Genomic DNA, 18755 nt, shown 5'->3' on the forward strand with positions numbered 1-18755 from the left:
ACCCACCGCAACCGAAGATCCAAGCCAGCTTCCCCCTGTTCGTCGCCGGAGAGTCGCCATCGACAAAAGGCTTCGTCGTCCGCCGACTTCGTCGAATGCAGCCGCCAAAAGGAAGAGAAGCTCCTCGCCGCCGTCGTCTTCGTCTTCGATTCGGTCCACCGAGCCAGATCCGCGAAGAGCGAGGTACGAATTACAGAAATCCTTTGTTGTTTAGTACTTATTAATGATTACCGTATTGTATTGTTCGTACTCGGTGGTATGGATTAGGGTTTGTGGGATGTTTAGGGTTTACGATCTTGAGCATTGTAAATAATGCGCTTCAATTTCATGGAACAATGGCTTATTGTTCTGTCCGGATGCATAAATTTAGACCGCATTTGCGGGATCCATTTCGGGTTTGGGGGGGTTGTTCGTCCCCTAAGATTCGGTTCTGTCCAGATTCAAATTACTGAACAATAATTTTGTATGCGACCATGGTACCCTAATCTGCAAATTTATAACAGGTTCACATAGATGCAATATATAACAGGTAACCTAATCTGCAAATTCTAACTGTGTACTCATAGTTTGGAATACCTTCGATTGAGTAGTTCGTAACATACGTAAATTGTAGTCGATGTTAACTAATTGAACACTGTGTTTGATGTAGCCATGGATTCGGAGAACGAAAAGCTCCGTAAAGCACTGGCTACTCTGCTCAAAGTTGTTCAAAAGCGTAGTTGTGACATCGTTGATGTCGTCACATCAGCCTTCCAGCCTTTCAACTCACCTTTGGTCGACGAATTGAACCGAGCACTAGTTGAGATTGACGACCTCGCCAAGGATCTTGAAGACGTAGCAGTGCAAACTCAGTGGGAGGTAGAAAATATGGCTAAGAGTGAAGTGAAAGAACAACCACAACAAGAGGAAGCAGTAGAGGACCTTCTCATACATGATGGTTCAGAAGACGAGCTACTGATAGACGAAGAGTCACCAATTAACTATGAAGACCTTGTGGGCTACGACGATGGTCGTGACTACTCAACCGACGACACATATCCGTACTAGTGTTGTAGGTTAAACTTCAGTAGAAGTATTGTAGCATGTTTAGGTCTATGTTCAACTGTAGTTGTCGGTTGGTATGTTCATGCTTTTGGGGGAGTTTAATGTTCTGGTCTATGTAAACTGAATCCGGTTCAGTTACTACGATAATTATTGTGTTATGTTGGACTATGTTTGCCTTACTTTATACCATGTTACATGATGACTACATGCTCATTTATGTCATGTTTGATCTGCCTGTATTCAATAGAATGGGTAGTGATTGGAACCAGGTGATGTCTCAATATGGAAGCTTCCTTAGCCAGATTGACGAGCAGCCTATCGGAACACAATATTCTGAATTTCCAGTTGATGGGCAACCCGAGGGCTCAAGAACACCAGCTGTTACTAAAACGCCAACTCAAAGAACTAAGCTAGCAAACTTCACTGCTGAAGAGGACACAAGGGTATGCCATGCATGGCTTGCTGTTAGTTGCGATCCCATTATTAACACAGGCCAGAAACGTCAAGGATTTTGGAGTAGAATTACTGCAGCATACAACTCAAGACGAGGAACATTGCTAGAAAGGTCCACAAAATCTTTGATGAGTAGATGGGATACTATCAAAACACAGTGTTCCACTTTTGCTGGATACATGATGGCAGTCCTCCGACAGAATCCTAGTGGACTCAGTGACGCAGACAAGGTACATCTTTCATGTAACATTTTGACATCAGTATTTAGAGGTTTTTTAGTAGGTTCATGTTGTAACACTTTCTTATGTGTGGCAGACATCACTGGCAGCTTCTAGGTTTGCAGCAATTGAGAAGAAGCCTTTCCACTTTTTACACTGTTGGGCTATTCTTAAGGACCAACCAAAATGGATGGACAACCACATGGGTCAACAACAACAGCAAGCCAACGCTAATCCCACACATTCCAACACTGTCGATTTGGATGCTGAAGAATCTGTACCATCAAGCTTCACATCGAAGAGGCCCCTTGGTCGAGATGCTTCGAAGGAAAAGGCAAAGAGGACTAAATCTGTGGACACATCTTCATCAGATTCTGAGTTTATGACACGCATGGGTGATCTTTCTTTGGAGCGCCTGTCAGTGTACAAAACAGCTGTTTCAACTGAGGAAAAGAAGTTGGATTCAATGAACAGAAATGAGAGGCAGAAATTGCTCCTAGAAAAGAAGAAGCTGAACCTGGAGAAAATAAGGCTAGAAAGGCAGAAACTAAAGGAGGACAAGGAAGAGGAGATAATGATCTTAAGCATGGATTTGAGCAAATGTAACCCTCTACTCCGCCAGTACTATGAAGCCAAGCAACAAGAGATACTGGCAAGGGTTACTGGGTCTACTTCATCTGGCCAGTGAAGGTTCATTACTTACTATGTTTGTTTGTCATTTATGAATGAGGCGTACTCGGACTTGTTACTGTGAGCTTGCTGTCGTGAGACCCAACTCTGGTTTGTACCAGATTTTTTTTAGGTCGTGTTTCAACTATTTGTTTTGAAGTTATTGTTTTGAACTATTTGTCATGGTTTGCATCTGAATGTTTTACTATATGTGTTGACGTATTTGGGTTCATGATCTGTGAGCTTGGTGCAGTTTATGTTTACCATTTGTACACACATGTGCTTGCATGACAGTAGTACTCCTTGTTATTGAATTGAAACAGCAGCATGAGACACTACGACACTTCAACACCAAGACACACAGTACACACACTTGATAAGAACAAACATGACACTAACACAGACAGTAGAACAATGTAAAGTAAACAAAGACAGTTCGACAGTAGATAAGAACAGCCATGACAGAACTTGTTTCATTGCATCCTATGCTACTCCGGATCCATGTCGCGCCCAGTGATGGTGTATCAGATCTATCTGAAGCTGAGTATATTTGTTGCGGTCTTTCAGTTGGTTGTACCTTTGATTGACGAAGTCGTTGCGCTCTTCCAGTGAACCTTGAGTTGTGTCTGCCACCACTCCGATGTTTTCAAAGGTTGTGTTCAAAGACAATGGACCTTCGTCTTCTACTATCATGTTGTGCAATATTATGCATGTTTTCATGATGTCCCCAATGTGTTCAGGACTCCATCCGTATGCAGGTCCACGGACCACACCCCATCTCTTCTGGAGTACACCGAAAGCTCGTTCTATATCTTTTCGAGCAGACTCTTGAATCGTTGCAAAGTGTTGCGTTCTAACGTCATAGGGGTTACGGATTGTCTTCACAAATGCAGGCCAGTCAGGGTAAATCCCGTCTGCTAGGTAATATCCCATATTGTACGTGTGACCATTCACAGTGAATGAAACCGGAGGTGTGTCACCGCTCAGATGCCTTTCGAAAAGGTTTGAACGGTGAAGAACATTTATGTCGTTGCAACTACCTGGCAGACCAAAATATGCATGCCATATCCACAGGTCATACGACGCAACAGCTTCCAAGATCATGGTAGGATGTTTACCACGCCCTGTAAACATCCCCTTCCATGAACTTGGGCAGTTACGCCACTCCCAATGCATGCAATCAACACTACCAAGCATACCAGGAAACCCACGTGACTCGCCAACTTGGAGAAGGCGTGCGATATCTTCTGCATTTGGTGCACGGAGATAATAGGGAGCAAACGCGGTTTGGACGGCCGTGCAAAAGTGTTTCAATGCTTCATGAGCAGTAGATTCCCCAATTCGTACGTATTCGTCAACGGCATCAGCCGGAATACCGTAAGCAAGGATTCGAACAGCAGCAACAACTTTCTGTAGAGCAGAAAGACCAATCTCACCCGCACAATTTGGACGCTGAATAAAATATGGATCCACTTGTTGCACAACATCAACAAGGCGCTCAAAGACATGGCGACGCATGCGGAACCTACCATACAATTCATGTGTCATAATAGGGGTCATGAAGTTTTGTACATGGTAAAAAGAATGTGGTAATTGTAAATACCTCCTACGAAATTGAGCATCCGTGTACACCGGGTTCGCTCCAAAGTAGTCCGCTCGGATTCTTGCATCGCCGCTCATGTGATCACGATGAATCCTAACACGCCCTGGGATCGAACCACCATGACGACGCTCATTGTGTGCACGTCGCCTCCTATTGACCATGTGCCTCGCCAACTGCAACTCTTCTTCTTCCTCTTCCATTTCTTCCATCAAGCGCACAAGAAAATTGTTTTCTAAGTAGGGATTCATGGTTGTGGACTTTGGAAATGCAAGGTTGAGTGAAGTATGGAAGGCTCACTTCGTATTTATAGAGGAAGTACGCTTCGGATACAAGCCATTCGCTTGTCGTGCAAGGGAAGCTAGGCTATGGCTTCTCGAAGAAGAGTACTGGCTTACGGTGCAAGCTTGTCCATTTGAAAACATATTTTGGCAACGATATTATACTATGTTGCGCGTTACCGACAACAATTACAGAACATCAAAACAAGCAATGTAATTATTATTGATATTTCGAATTTATTGGTTTAAAAATTAATAAATACAATTTTTTCGTATCATTTATATAGTGTCAAATGAGAAGAAAACAAAGAAAAATGTAAAAGAAATGGAAAATGTGAATCTGTTAACACTGTAGCTTTAGGGGACGGAATTTAGAGGACGCTGCTGGAGACGGAGAATATATAGAGGACAGAATCTTTTAGAGTGTTCTGTAAAGGACAGAGAATATTCCTTTAGGGGACGAAATTTAGGGGACGCTGCTGGAGACAGTCTAACATAGGGAGCCGAGGGGAAAAACATCGTCCCACCTCTACCAGCGGCTACGCCCTGTGCTCAAGCCCTAGACATCGAGCCACGCCATAACAGGCGTTTACATTGGCCGGTCTACCAGATATTGACAGAAACAAAGGGCAAATCTCACAGAACCATATACATGCACATACTCTGCTCGGTTGTTCAGAAATGGGATTATCAGTCATCGTGCACTTTTCGCTTTCAGACCAAATAGCATCTCACTAGGTTGCGGCTGCTTCAAGTCAGAACCGACAAGTTCAGATCGTGCCAACGATTTAACACAATTTAACTAGAGATGAGCAATACAACATTCCAGTAGTAACCAAATATTTCTTTCCGACGTTTTTGGGCCAAACCGGTTGCAAAACTATTGGGCTCACGGGTTATCCAAACATGTAATTACGGCCCATGTCGGGAAAAGAAAACTAAGGCCTATAACTTGCAATGGTTTTAGGGCAAGTACCGGGCTCCGAGACAGGCCCTAATAATGATAGCGATGGTTTCTCTCCTCTGCTGTTCTTACAAGTTTGGATACTTACGAAATGGAAGCTAAGCTAAAGTCCCCACAACGGGCATCGTGGAATCTTGCATTCTTGGTACTGATTGACTAAAAGATAATTTGAACATCACCTTAACTGGCTAACTCCCATATGGGTGAGCATATCCATTCCATATAAGGCCTTGTTCGGTTATTATTATCACATATGAATTGGATGAGATTGACAAAAAGTTATAAAAGATTTTGACTTGTTTATAATTTAAACCCACTCAATTCCAACCAATCCATATGGATTATAACCAAAACGAACAAACCCATTAAAATGACCAAACATTTCTTATGGCTCAGGTTGCACATCTTATACAATATCCCATTAACGTATATATTCGTCTTCTACACATAATTAATATACGCATGTGAACGCATGGGAAACGACTGAACCATCAATCAGTCAGCACTAAGCCTACCAAGAAATGCAGCACCAATGCATTACCCATGATCAAGTTTTGAGACCCAGACAAGAAATTATATATATATATATATATATATATATATATATATATATATATATATATATATATATATATATATACTATCCTATAAGGGTCCAAGGAGGGTGTCCACTGTGCCCCCGCTCCCATCATCCCCGCCATGCCAGCGATGCTCGCGCCGTCATTCTCGCCCCCGCGCCCCTCCATTCTCGCCTTAACGCCCTGCCTCCCACCCCTTTCCCCGTGCACGCACCCCGTCCCCAATCCCTCCGTGTCAGCCTCGCCCGTACACATGTGGCAAGCGGCCGCCACCCGATGGCGCGTCATCGCGATCCACTCCCCCCCTCTGCTCGCCATGGAAGGCCGGCGCCGCCATCCGAAATCTCCGTGGCCACCCGCACGACCGCGCGATCGACTCCCCCACGCCCGATCTGCTCTCCATGGAAGGTCGTCCTCGCGTTCTGCTCTCCATGGAAGCCCAACGCCGTCCTTTAGAAATCTCTGCGCCCACCTGCGCAACCACGCGATCCACTCCCCCACACTCTGCTCTTCAATGACATGGCCGCCGTCGCGCTCCTCCTCTCGCCGCGGAGTGTCTCTTTCCCACCTCATCCAAGCCTCGCCCCAGGCTTCACCAAGAGACCACCGCCCTACCTCCTCGGCGGTCATGGCGCCGGCGCGAGGTTCCGGGCCGTCGAGGACGGGCCCGGCGCGGGGCTGCCACCCGAGCAGGCCACGATCTACGACGGCGCCTACGGTCCCTGGACCCTGGAGGACTCCGACGTCTGCGAGGTCCTGCTGTACCCGTCGAGACATCTGGCTGCCCCTGCCTGCCAACGAAGGCGTCCACACTCTGGCTGCCCCCGCAAGGTTTATTGAGCTCATTTATTTCTGTATTGCACTGGCACATGAGTGTTCTATGTATTTGTTAAAATGACCAATAGCGTACTTCTGTAGAGCTGCGATGGACTGTAGTATACATGAGCGAAATTGTGGTTGGTTAAATGTCCAGATAGGGATAAAAAATAACGCCTCTGCAGGTTGGTTAATGTACAGGTAGGGATAAATATTAACTAGCTTGGAACTACACATTTGGTGATTTTCCTCTCACCTGAACATCCACGAGCTGATCCGCGGGGGATGAGTAGGCGATGAAGCCGACGACAACATGGGTGCTGAGGGATGGAGCCTCCCATCACGATCATCCTTACCCCTAATTATATTAGTTGTTGTCTGTCATGCTTCAATCTATATATTTATTTTCCCTTTTAATTTGGATGTTCGATTTACTTGGTTCTTCATTCAGATCGTCCTTTCAAGGCAAGAAATGCATGCTAAGCGGAGTGATGAACTCCATCTAATTCAGATTTCAACAAAGTTATCTAAAACTTTATTCAGATTTCAACAGTTATCTGAAACTTTGTCTTGATTACTTACAAACATTTAGTTGTCTAGCTAGGTCATCTGGAATTTTATCATTGCAAGCAATCTGGTAACGAACTGCGAGCAGCAGAAATCACACTTCTAAGTTCTGAGCACACACGCTAATTTGATCCTTACCTTTCTGCAGTCTTTTCATGCACTGTAGTGAACTCATGCAAGAGGAACAAGTTAGCAACCAGTTGGCAGCAACAACATATACGTTTCAACATATACGCACACAAATTTCTCCAACAAAAAATGCACTCTTCACACATGTCTAATTCTATGGGTTCAAGAATTATGGATTGATCTGGGTCTGGTGCTTGCAAGAAGTACAAGGAGATCAGCTGCCACACCTGGACGACTTCTGCTACATCACAGACAACATCTACACCAAAGAGGAGCTCCTCGGGATAGAGAGCGACATACTCAAGCTTCTCAAGTTCGAGTTGGGCAATCCCACCATCAAGACCTTCCTCCACAAGCTCATAATTTTCATGTTATTACTTAATTTCCATTTGAACATGTTGGCTAATGGAATATCTGCTGCCACATCTCTCCTTTGTTTTGCTGATTTTAGGCGGTTCACAAGATTTGCCCATGAAGCCAAGAAGGTTGCCAACCTATTCTGATTTATCACAACATTTTTTCTCTTCTTTCGATGTGATTGGTATCTTATGTATTTTTTTGCATTTTAATGAAATTCTTGGGAAGCTACCTTGCTAAGCTGAATCTATTAGATTATGGTTGTCTTCGATTCTTGCCATCAGTAGTTGCTGCTTTAGTGATGTTTGTTGCTAGGCTGACCATTGATCCGCATACCAATCCTTGGGTAAGGAACTGGAGGATCTTCCTGATGCATGCAAAAGATCTCTCTGTTTCTTAAGGTTCTATTATATAGTTTCTCTATATAATTATCTCTTCTGCAGGGGAGATGCCTGTCTCTGTCGTCTCCAAGTGCAGATACACCATCTCCATGCTCTTCGATCCCAGCGCCGCCCTATCAGTTAATACATAGTTCATAGCATGTTCAAGTTATATTATTCTAACTGATTCCCCTTAATATACAATGTATATGAAAGATTCCATTTTGTCTAATCAGTTTTTGGTCTGGTGATCCCTGTTTTTGCCCCTAGGTTGTCTTCGGCAAGAATGGCGGGCTCGAGCAGATCGGTAGCAGGAAGGGCTATGTGGACATGAGCACTGTCGATGCCACAACTTTGACCAAGATTAGTGAGGTATCTCTCTCTTCTATTCTATCAGATTATTCACTTACTCCCCTTGATCTTGAAGAACTTCCTGCATCAGAAGTTCTCTTCTTTGTAGCTTCGATCCTCCTATTATGAGCAAAATCAGATGACAAAGATTATGAAGGCAGAACATCAGATATTGAAGTGCAACCAAGATTTTTAGTGCTAGGGATAGTTGATGACTCGACACTTGTGGAAAAACTTTGAGGTAAAGTATGTTGGTGAACAAAAGTGGAAGCACCTTGAAGTCTACCTGAATTTATTTCTTCTTTATCCTTTTGCATATGTGCTAAAGCATTCAATGCAGTATTCCTGAAATTAACTGCATGTGCATAACTACCCGAAGAATCAGAAACATATAAAACTCCAAGATCATGCTCTTCTGGCATGCCTCCAGTAGTTGTTGAGGATGATGAAGCTTATGAGATACTCTTTTGCATGTATGGATGCCCATCACCAAATACAGAAGCTTTCTTGCCACTTTGTAGGCGTCTAACCTCAGTTCTTCTGTTACTTTTTTCAGCAATGTCTCTCTCTGCCAAAAAGGGTTGTTTATGTCTCTCATCGCAATATTTACTAGCAGGAGCTTTTGAAGAGCTTATAGATGAGTCCCTAGAGCCTGATGAATGAACTGGCCCTTGAAAATACCTTGGTTTCTTTTTATTTTCAGTGAACCATGATTTTACGGGATTGGAATTTGAACTCTTCCCTGGCTACTTGTTGTACTGACTTGGCCTATCGTCACTGCTTTGAAGGTGGTGAGGACCAGCAAAGTTAAAAAGGAGATTCACATGTCGTTCTCCACCATGGAAAGGAACCAATAGAGTCATCGATTGATCACAAGGTGAGCCTTTTCTTTTACTTGGGGTGAACCATGATGACGGTCATGCGATTGACCCATGGTTGTTTTAGTCTGACAGTAAGGATGAGCAGGCGAGAATTGAGGCGCTGGGACTGGGATGCAAGGTCATCCAATGGAACAGCTATCAGGTCTTATCAGTCTGAAAGTAGGAATAACATATTTGTTTTCTTATTAAGCACAAAAGCTGGGGGCTTGGTATTAATTTGACCGCTGCTAATACTGTTATTTTTATGAAATTATCTAGAATCCAACACAAGACCAGCAGGCAATGGATAGAACCCACACACACTTGGTCAAACAAAGGAGGTAACTAAATCTTCAGTTTATGCAAAGTTTTTTTCCTTCACTTCATAGACCATCATTTATAATTTTAAATGACATCTGAACTTCATGACAAACTTACTATGAAAATATGTGTGCTGCTGCAGTTTGACTAGCTGTTGTTTGATAATCTTTATGGTTAACTTGTTTCACATTTCAAAAGTTAGATTGTTTATTAATGAAAGCTAATGAGGCATTTAATTTTTAACTCCACTTTTAATCATCATTCCTTTCATCCAGTTTATTTAGTTTGAAAGTGTCCACCACTCTTTTTTTTCTTTGCTCTTTTCCCTTGTAGATTATTATACAATAAAGCCAGATTTGTCCCTAAAATTCGTTCGAGTAAGCCAAATGGGGTTCCTGTGTATTTATGGGTTGATTCTTCCTAAGGAATATCAATAATGTCATCTTTGTATCAAAGGTAAGATCCAACAATTGCTGAGAGCATTATATGCCAATTGTTCCATAACTGCACGATTGTCTCTTGTTAAAGAAATAACGTCTGTCCCTGTGACTCATAAGGATGGTGGTGGCGCCGCCGAATGGTGAGTTTGTCAACTTCACTGTGGAGTGCGACTGGATGCTCGTCGGCATCAAAGGTTAAATTATTTTTGGTATATATTTAGGGGAACTGTTGGAGATTAAAAGAAAATCCATTCCCAATAATTTTTAGGTTGCTCCCAAAAACCATGTTTTGGGGTGATTTTCTGGAAGTCTTTTGGAGATAGTCTTAGATCCACCAAATATAAGACCATCACAACTTTGTGACATCTTTTATCTTTATTCTTCCATTCCATGTCTACACTTGCTTAAAGGCGCCCTAATCAATTCAGTGAATGTGTTATCTACCATTCTACCTTAACTTAGCAACAATTGGTGGCAGTAGGGTCATTGTATTCCTTACCTTAATCTTGTTCCAGTGTCCGAAGGGACTATCAAAGGGAGTAGTATATAATCAACAATTTGGTTGAGGGGGTGCCCAAGATTTACTGTTTGAGTTTAATACATGTTTTTATTGAGTTATGTCAACTAAAAAAACTCTATATATGTACTTCTCTCTGTCTGAAGTAATCAAGTAAATAATATTATCTGTTTTTCAACGATGCTCGATACCTTTTATTTTGTCTCTGCATCACCTATACTTTCATTGAACCGTATGACAATGCCTTAATTTTTTTCTTTGATGTATGATTGTGCAGTATGGTCGTATTTTGGATATTGACTTGAAAATACCTCCAAGACCTCCTAGATATGCAGTCGTTGAGGTGAGGATATTTTGCTATTGTCTAATTCTGTAAGAATGCTACATTCTTTTATGGGGTCTGCTTTTAAACACATGCAACTGCTCCATTACTGTGTTCAGTTTTAAAACATTTTTTGATCATGCTTTAACCTTTCAAATCAAACTGACTCATATAATTAATTTCTTTTGATGTCACCAAACATTTGGTGCTAACAAAAAAATGATGCTTTTATAGTTTGAGGATCCACATGATGCTGATGATGCAATTTATGGCCGTGATGAGTATAACTTTGATGGCTACAGGTTGCTGGTATGTATATCATGCTTTCATTTAATGGTTCTCCTAGAAGAGAGGATTGATTTGTGTTTTCTTGCATTTGCTGAAAATGCATTTTCTACTCATGTTGAATTAGCTCATAGTGGCAGAGGCCAGTCTTATTCTTATGATCGTTCAAGCAGCTATATCAGTGCATGCCGTGGAGGTGTTTCTAGGCGCTCTGATTTCCATGGTTGGTACTTCTGTCATATGAGAAAGTTTGATTAGAGCTCCTTACAGAGACTCTCAAGTTTCATTTCTTGAATCATGCAGTTATGGTCACTGGTTTACCCTCATCGGTATCGTGGCAAGACCTGAAGGTAATTTCTTTATAATTCACTTATTTCAGGACCTGCTGGAAAGAACTCATTACTACATTTCAGGACCACATGCGGCGCGCTGGTGATGTCTGTTTCTCTGATGTATACCGTGAGGTCGGAGGTTAGTTGTTAAGAACTCCAGGACACGTTTCCTGCTATTTCATTACAACATATGGTGTTAAACGTAATCCCCGATTTTGTAATCATTGTTTCCTAATAGAATGGATGTGGGCATCAAAGTCCTATGTGCCTAGGCTATCCACCAATCGTGGAGGAGGAGGTTGGACGCCAAGGTGATTGTCCATTTCGCCTTCCCTTCGTAAGAGAAGATCTATGGCGGGTTAAAGATGACTGCCAAGAAGGCGCTGGCTCTAGCACAAATTGTTCGCTTCTCCACCAAACGAGCCGGAGAGGTTTTACTCAAATCATCTTATGATGCACGTTTACTCTTGAATATTGTTTCAGTGAATGAATTCTTTGTTCGAATTTGCTCTGTCTCATTCTCTATGATGTGGTTGTAGTCAGTAAGCCTTGTACATTGCCTAAGCATAAGTCGACAATAGGAGTGAATTCATTCATGACACTTCAAAAAAGAACCACTTCAACAATAATGTTGTATATAAAAACTGTTGCAACGCACGGGCATTACCACTATGGAAGAATAAGCTCCCTGCTCTTCGACGATTCAATTTTCCACTGAAAAACTGATACTGGAAACGAAAAAACTAAAACTGAACCTTGGTATAAATTACAGCCATTTAGATATACATGTACTTTAGAGAGCAATTCATAGATAACTACAATAAGCAACCCATTGTTGTTGGTTCTTCTATTTATTTTTCAGTATCTATCATTGTATAATTAGTTCTTACAAGGTATTTGATTTGATGTTGTTACTTTTAGGTGAATTCCCTTAATGGTGATCCAGACCTATCTAGCATAATAATTTCATATTTCATTTAGCGTTTTTTTGTGGATGAGGAGTTCAAATCTGAGCGCTGAAGTATTAACAGACCCATCTAGCCTGCATAGATTGGATTCCTGCCTCCTAACAGTCATGTTTTCTATATATATATGGCCACCTGAACTTGGTGAATTGTGTGATATTTATGAAGAATGTCAAAGTGGAGAGGATGAAAATGGGTTGCTTCTAGAGTGTGGCTCTACTTGGCGCAAGGTGAATGTGCAACAGATTTTGGATGAATCAACAATGAACCTTGTGAAAATGCGCTGTAAGGAGGCCGAACGTCTCTCAGAATCTCGAAAGTTTGTCTTCTTTCCATGTTCTATAATCCTCTTGTTTTCTATTGATTTATGATAATTTTGATATTTAGGATTCCTAATTTTTCTATTTTATGATATTGTAGTTTTTCTTCTCAATTGCTTATATACATTCTTAACTTTTCTTGTTGTAGATCAATCATGTTGGACCTTATCAATCTAGCTGTCAAGAGTCAGGCCAAGTCAATAGATGTTGCAGCTGTAGATCTTCCCTTTCAACTATGCCTCATGTTTCTTGTTCTATAATCCTCCAGGGACCCTTTACACTAGATAACACACTGTTGCTGTTTAATTTTGTATATTTATTTGGTGTTGTTGTTGTTTAGGTAGGAAGCATGTGTACCTTTTACACTAGATATCCTCCAACGCCATACTGAATGATCGGGCACTTTTAGTCTTTCAACATTTGTTTTTTTCCTGTGTTGAGCATAAAGTGTAGTCTTGCAACTTATGCATCCATTCCTCTTTCCAGGGCGCAATGCTTTTGACAGGCTACCAAGCACATGTAAATTTTACTCCTAAATTTTGTAATATTTGTCATCAAATACCGCTGCAGGCATTCTATTATATTTTGAAAGTTCATGGATTTAGATATGTATGAATCCATGCCTGCAACAAGGCATCCATACTAGAATCTGTAATGATGCATGACTTTGCCATCACGGAGAATTACTCTATTTTCATGGACCTCCCTTTGTTGTTCCGACCAAAGGTGTGTGATATTGATGCACAAAAACCTTCTTTGCATTTTCTTTCTAGCTACTTATTTGCATCTATCTTATGGATGTAGAGCAAAATCAAAAGTGGATTCTGAATTGAAGGTATATATTCTCCTGATTGCTGCATGTTGTTGCATAATCCATGCTTTCAACTTTGTGTTAACCTTTTAGTTTCTCTTTTATATGTTTGATTGCATTGTATATGTAGGTGTGGAAATTATTGTGCACTAACATTTTATCGAATAATTTGTATGTCGTTGCAACTTGCAATGCATGGGCATTGTACTAGCGAAGTTCATCTGATGTTTGCTTTTTAGGAAGAAACTTACATGCTTTAAGTATGTGGCGCCTAATGGAAAAGATGTTGGTTCTCTTAAATTTTTAGAATAACTTTGCCATTGGTTCATACCAAATCCGTCTATTTTATGATGCGTATATTGTCTACTTTGGATTACGAAATGTTTTTCATTTCAATATAATATACATTTGAACATAAGTTATCGTGATATTATATGTTACCGTTGCAACGCACAGGCACTGTTGGGGCCATGCTTCGTTGCGCCGAAGGTCTTGCGCGAAGAAGCAGCTTCGGCTGAAATCGTCCCCAGGAAATGGCCGAAGGTTCCTTTTTATAGAGCTTCGGCGTTACAAACCGACATAAAGATAGAATGACCTTTTTATCCATAGAGGTCTAAGATAATGTTGTAAACTTTTGTAAAGGGCATAATTGTAATTCGTCACAGGCTGCGTCCTGTGTCTATAAATAGATGAACAGTACCCCCGTACTGTTCACGCGAACCTGTCATTTGCCTTCGCATCACACTTGTATTCTTCAAGACCGAAGGTACATTTGTAATTTGAAGTCATTTACATTCGTTTATAATAATAGAAATGGAGATGATTTTATGATAACATTTAAATATTTTCATATCTCATGATTTATATGAATGCTTCGTTCCTCGTTGTCATGCTTACGAAGGTACGTCCTTCGTAACCTTCGTCCGAGATGCTTTATATTCCAAAGGGATATAATGTTATGGAGGACGAAGGACTTTTACACTTAACATTTTCTATGTTGCCTTGTTCTTAATTCTTAGCATTTGAGAACAAGTCCCCAACATTGGCGCCCACCTCCGGTGAACTCACTTCCACTTTTTGAGTTGATGGCTTCGTTCAACAACCGAGCTGGAGCTGCTTCGGACCCGAAGCTGGTGCTACCGATCACAGGTGGCTCGTCCTCAGAGCCAGCTAACAAGAGACAGAAGAAGGAAGCACAGAGGAGGGTACAGCATGTTGGGGTGCAAGGACCCTTCATCAAGACAAGATGGTCTCACATTCCTATTACCTTCTCCCAAGAGGACCTTCAGCTCAAAGATTACCCACACAACGATGCCATGGTTATCTCTTGTGTTATCAAAGGATTTCTGGTCCACAATGTCTTGGTTGACACAGGCAGTGCAGCTGACATCATATTTGCTAAAGCCTTCAGACAAATGCAAGAGCCAGAAGATAAGATTCATGATGCTACACATCCTCTCTGTGGCTTCGGAGGAAGACAGATTGTAGCACTGGGCAAGATCACCATGTCAGTGACTTTCGGATTCATCAACAACACTAGAACTGAGCAAGTTGTGTTTGACATTGTTGACATGGAATATCCTTACAATGCAATTGTTGGTCGTGGTACTCTTAATGCCTTCGAAGCAATCCTTCATCCTGCTTATCTTTGCATGAAGATACCTTCGGAACAGGGACCCATTGCTATCCATGGAAGTCAGGAAGCCGCAAGAAGGGCCGAAGGTAACTGGACTGACTCCAAAGCAATCCATAATATAGATGGAGCCGAAGCTTGTGAACAGTACAAATTCAGAAGGGAGAAGGCAGCTTCAGCAGATCAGCCGAAGCCCATGCTATTGTGTGAGGACATAGCAGAGCAGAAGGTGCTGTTGGGCTCGCAATTATCTGAAGACCAGGAGAAAACCTTGATAAGGTTTTTATTCAACAACAAAGATGTTTTTGCATGGTCGGCTAATGATCTCTGTGGAGTAAATCGGGATGTTATTGAACATTCGCTCAATGTTGACCCATCCTTCAGACCCCGAAAGCAGAGGCTTCGGAAAATGTCTGATGACAAGGCCGAAGGGGCTCGCAATGAAGTAAAAAGACTCCTCAGTGCAGGAGTTATCAGAGAAGTGAAGTATCCAGAGTGGCTAGCTAACACTGTTATGGTGAAGAAGGCCAATGGCAAGTGGAGAATGTGTATCGATTTCACAGATCTCAACAAGGCTTGTCCGAAGGACGAATTCCCGTTGCCAAGGATAGACTCTCTAGTCGATGCAGCAGCTTCTTCAGAGCTCATGAGTCTCTTGGACTGTTACTCAGGATATCATCAAATCTGGATGAAAAAGGAAGATGAGCCGAAAACTAGCTTCATAACTCCAAGTGGCACGTATTGCTATCTTCGGATGCCTGAAGGGCTCAAAAACGCTGGAGGAAGTTTCAGCAGAATGACTGCGAAGGTTCTTCAGTCTCAAATAGGCAGAAATGTGTTGACCTATGTTGATGACATTATCGTCAAAAGCACGAAGCAGGAAAATCATATTGCTGATCTGCAGGAGACCTTCGCCAGCTTCAGACAAGCTGGTTTGAAGCTGAATCCAGAGAAATGTGTCTTCGGAGTAAAGAAGGGTAAATTTCTTGGATGCTTGGTTTCAACAAAGGGAATCGAAGCTAATCCAAATAAAATCGAAGCTATACTTCGAATGGAGCCACCAACTACAAGAAAAGGGGCCCAAAGATTGACAGGAAGGCTGGCATCTCTCAACAGATTTATATCCAGATCAGCAGAAAGAAACTTACCATTTTTCGAGGTGCTGAAGTCAGCCGAAGTCTTTCAATGGGGCCCAAGTCAACAAAAAGCCTTCGAAGAGTTGAAGCAATACTTGATAGATCTCACAACATTAACTCCACCAACGCCAGGGGCTCCTCTGTTGTTATATGTGGCAGCTTCGCACTCAGCAGTAAGTGCGGCACTTGTCCAGGAGAAGCTTGATGGCCAGCTCAAAAAGCAAGTTCCAGTGTATTTTGTATCTGAGGTCCTTAGTGTCTCAAAGAAAAATTATACAGAGCTGGAGAAGGTATTATATGCCGTTTTAATGGCATCCAGGAAGCTTCGGCATTATTTTCAGGCATACAATATCATTGTTCCTTCTTCGCAGCCGTTGAAGGATATAATGAGAAATAGAGAAGCTACTGGACGGATTGGGAAATGGGCTGCAGAGCTCAACGAATTTTACATTGATTATGTGCATAGATCTTCGATCCAGTCTCAAGCATTGGCAGATTTCATTGCCGACTGGACGCCAGGGGCTCAGGATGAAGAAGCAAATAAAGATGCCGAAGTGTGGACAGTATTTTGTGATGGATCTTGGGGAATCTTCGGAGCAGGTGCAGCTGCTGTGTTGGTTTCACCATCCAAGGTCAAAACTTGTTATGCAGCAAGACTTGATTTCAGCTGCACAAACAATATTGCTGAGTACGAAGCCCTGCTTCTGGGCCTTCGGAAATTAAAGGCAATGGGAATCAGAAGGGCAATTCTTAAAACTGATTCCCAGGTGGTTTCGGGTCATGTTGACAAAAGTTGCAAGGCTAAAGATCCGAAGCTTGAAAAATATCTAGATACGGTCCGAAGGATCGAAGCATCCTTCGAAGGATTCTCTGTCAAGAATATCCCTCGAGGACAAAATGAGCATGCTGATTTGCTAGCTAAGTCTGCGGCACAGGGGCTGCCGTTACCTTCGGATGTGTTCTTCGAAACAATAAAGGCACCTTCAGTGGAGCTCCTTGAAAGAGCAGTCCTCAACATATCTCCTGTTTACAGCGAAGATTGGAGAACTGAAATAATCTCTTACCTTCAGGGTAAGTTCCTTTCAGATGACGAAGCTTACAATAAAAGAGTAGAGGCAAGAGCTCGTCCGTATGTCATGATAGAAGGGGAATTATACAAACATGGAGTTTGCGCTCCGCTGCTCAAGTGCTTATCTAGAGCCGAAGGTATAGAATTGATGAAAGAGATACATGCAGGCCTGTGTGGATCCCACATCGGATCCAGGCCGTTACTTGGAAAAGTGTTCCGCCAAGGTTTTTATTGGCCGAAGGCAGCTTCGGATGCAGCGGAGTTAGTCCAAAAGTGCGAAGGTTGTCAAAAATGTGCAAGAGATCAAAAGCAACCTTCGTCTTTGACACAGCTGATACAACCCATCTGGCCATTGCAAAGATGGGGCCTTGACTTGTTGGGTCCATTACCACCGGCCCAAGGGAATCTAAAATATGTTGTAGTAGCTGTGGAGTATTTTTCCAAATGGATTGAGGCGAAGCCATTAGCTACAATAACTTCGGCCACTGTCCAAAAGTTTTTCTGGCAGAACATTGTCTGTCGCTTCGGAGTACCGAAGGCCATCACTGTAGACAATGGAACGCAGTTCGACTCCGAGGCTTTCAGAAACTTTTGTGATCAAATTGGAACGAAGATTCATTTTGCATCAGTCAGGCATCCGGAGTCGAATGGGCTTGTTGAAAGGGCCAACGGCATTATAATGACAGGAATAATGAAGCTAATCTTCAATCAACCCAGGGGAAAGTGGCCAGACCAGTTAACCAAAGTGGTGTGGAGCCACAATACAACAGCATCAAGGTCTACAGGCTTTACCCCATTCAAGTTATTATTCGGAGACGAAGCAATAACCCCGGAAGAAGCCAAAGCTGGATCAATAAGAGTAGTAGCTTCGGCAGAATCAGGTCCCGAAGATGCTTGCCTTGTGGAAAAGGATGCTTTAGAAGGGATCAGGCTTCAGGCCGTGGAGAATATCAATAAATATCAGGCTGAAACAGTTAAATGGCGAGATAGAAAAGTCCGGCTAAAAAATATTGAGCCGGGACACTTGGTGCTTCGGAGAGTGGCTAACCCAGATACAGTGGGTAAGCTACAGTTGAAATGGGAAGGACCATTCTTAGTAGTATCTTCGTCAAGGCCTGGATCGTACAGATTGAAGGACATGGATGGCAACGAAATTCCAAGGTCTTGGAATGCGGATGAGCTTCGGCGATACTATGTATAACATGATGTAATTTTTCATGTTTTTTCTTTTCTTTTTCATGGTACCCTTTTCCTTTCCGAAGGGGGAGAAAGGTTTTTAATGGGGCCATCATGTGTAATTTCCTTTTTTAGTCTTATAAGAGCAAAATCCCCCAAAA

The 18755-nt window shown here is 42.2% G+C and overlaps 3 protein-coding genes and 1 pseudogene across 3 annotated transcripts; 2 read left to right on the forward strand and 2 right to left on the reverse strand.

The window, feature by feature from the left end:
- The first annotated feature begins 1295 nt into the window (after window positions 1-1295).
- Window positions 1296-2613, forward strand: LOC111589961 (glutathione S-transferase T3-like). The gene is made up of 2 exons (XM_023300879.2): window positions 1296-1727; window positions 1813-2613. Exons 1-2 carry the CDS (start codon window positions 1317-1319, stop codon window positions 2401-2403), a joined length of 1002 nt encoding a protein of 333 aa, XP_023156647.2. The 5' UTR covers window positions 1296-1316; the 3' UTR covers window positions 2404-2613.
- Window positions 2614-2693: 80 nt separating this feature from the next.
- On the reverse strand, window positions 2694-4247 carry LOC103635474 (protein ALP1-like). The gene is made up of 2 exons (XM_008657916.3): window positions 3988-4247; window positions 2694-3909 (listed from the first exon to the last, which is right to left on the reverse strand). Exons 1-2 carry the CDS (start codon window positions 4233-4235, stop codon window positions 2868-2870), a joined length of 1290 nt encoding a protein of 429 aa, XP_008656138.1. The 5' UTR covers window positions 4236-4247; the 3' UTR covers window positions 2694-2867.
- Window positions 4248-8376: 4129 nt separating this feature from the next.
- On the reverse strand, window positions 8377-9270 carry LOC103637059 (uncharacterized; annotated as a pseudogene).
- An 876-nt stretch (window positions 9271-10146) lies between these two features.
- LOC103637060 (serine/arginine-rich splicing factor SR30) lies at window positions 10147-11974 on the forward strand. The gene is made up of 9 exons (XM_008659332.1): window positions 10147-10222; window positions 10352-10401; window positions 10820-10888; window positions 11102-11173; window positions 11267-11375; window positions 11456-11502; window positions 11566-11623; window positions 11723-11795; window positions 11968-11974. Exons 1-9 carry the CDS (start codon window positions 10147-10149, stop codon window positions 11972-11974), a joined length of 561 nt encoding a protein of 186 aa, XP_008657554.1.
- The last annotated feature ends 6781 nt before the right edge of the window (window positions 11975-18755 follow it).

The sequence above is a fragment of the Zea mays genome, chromosome 8 (assembly GCF_902167145.1).
Source record: "Zea mays cultivar B73 chromosome 8, Zm-B73-REFERENCE-NAM-5.0, whole genome shotgun sequence".
NCBI lineage: Eukaryota > Viridiplantae > Streptophyta > Magnoliopsida > Poales > Poaceae > Zea > Zea mays.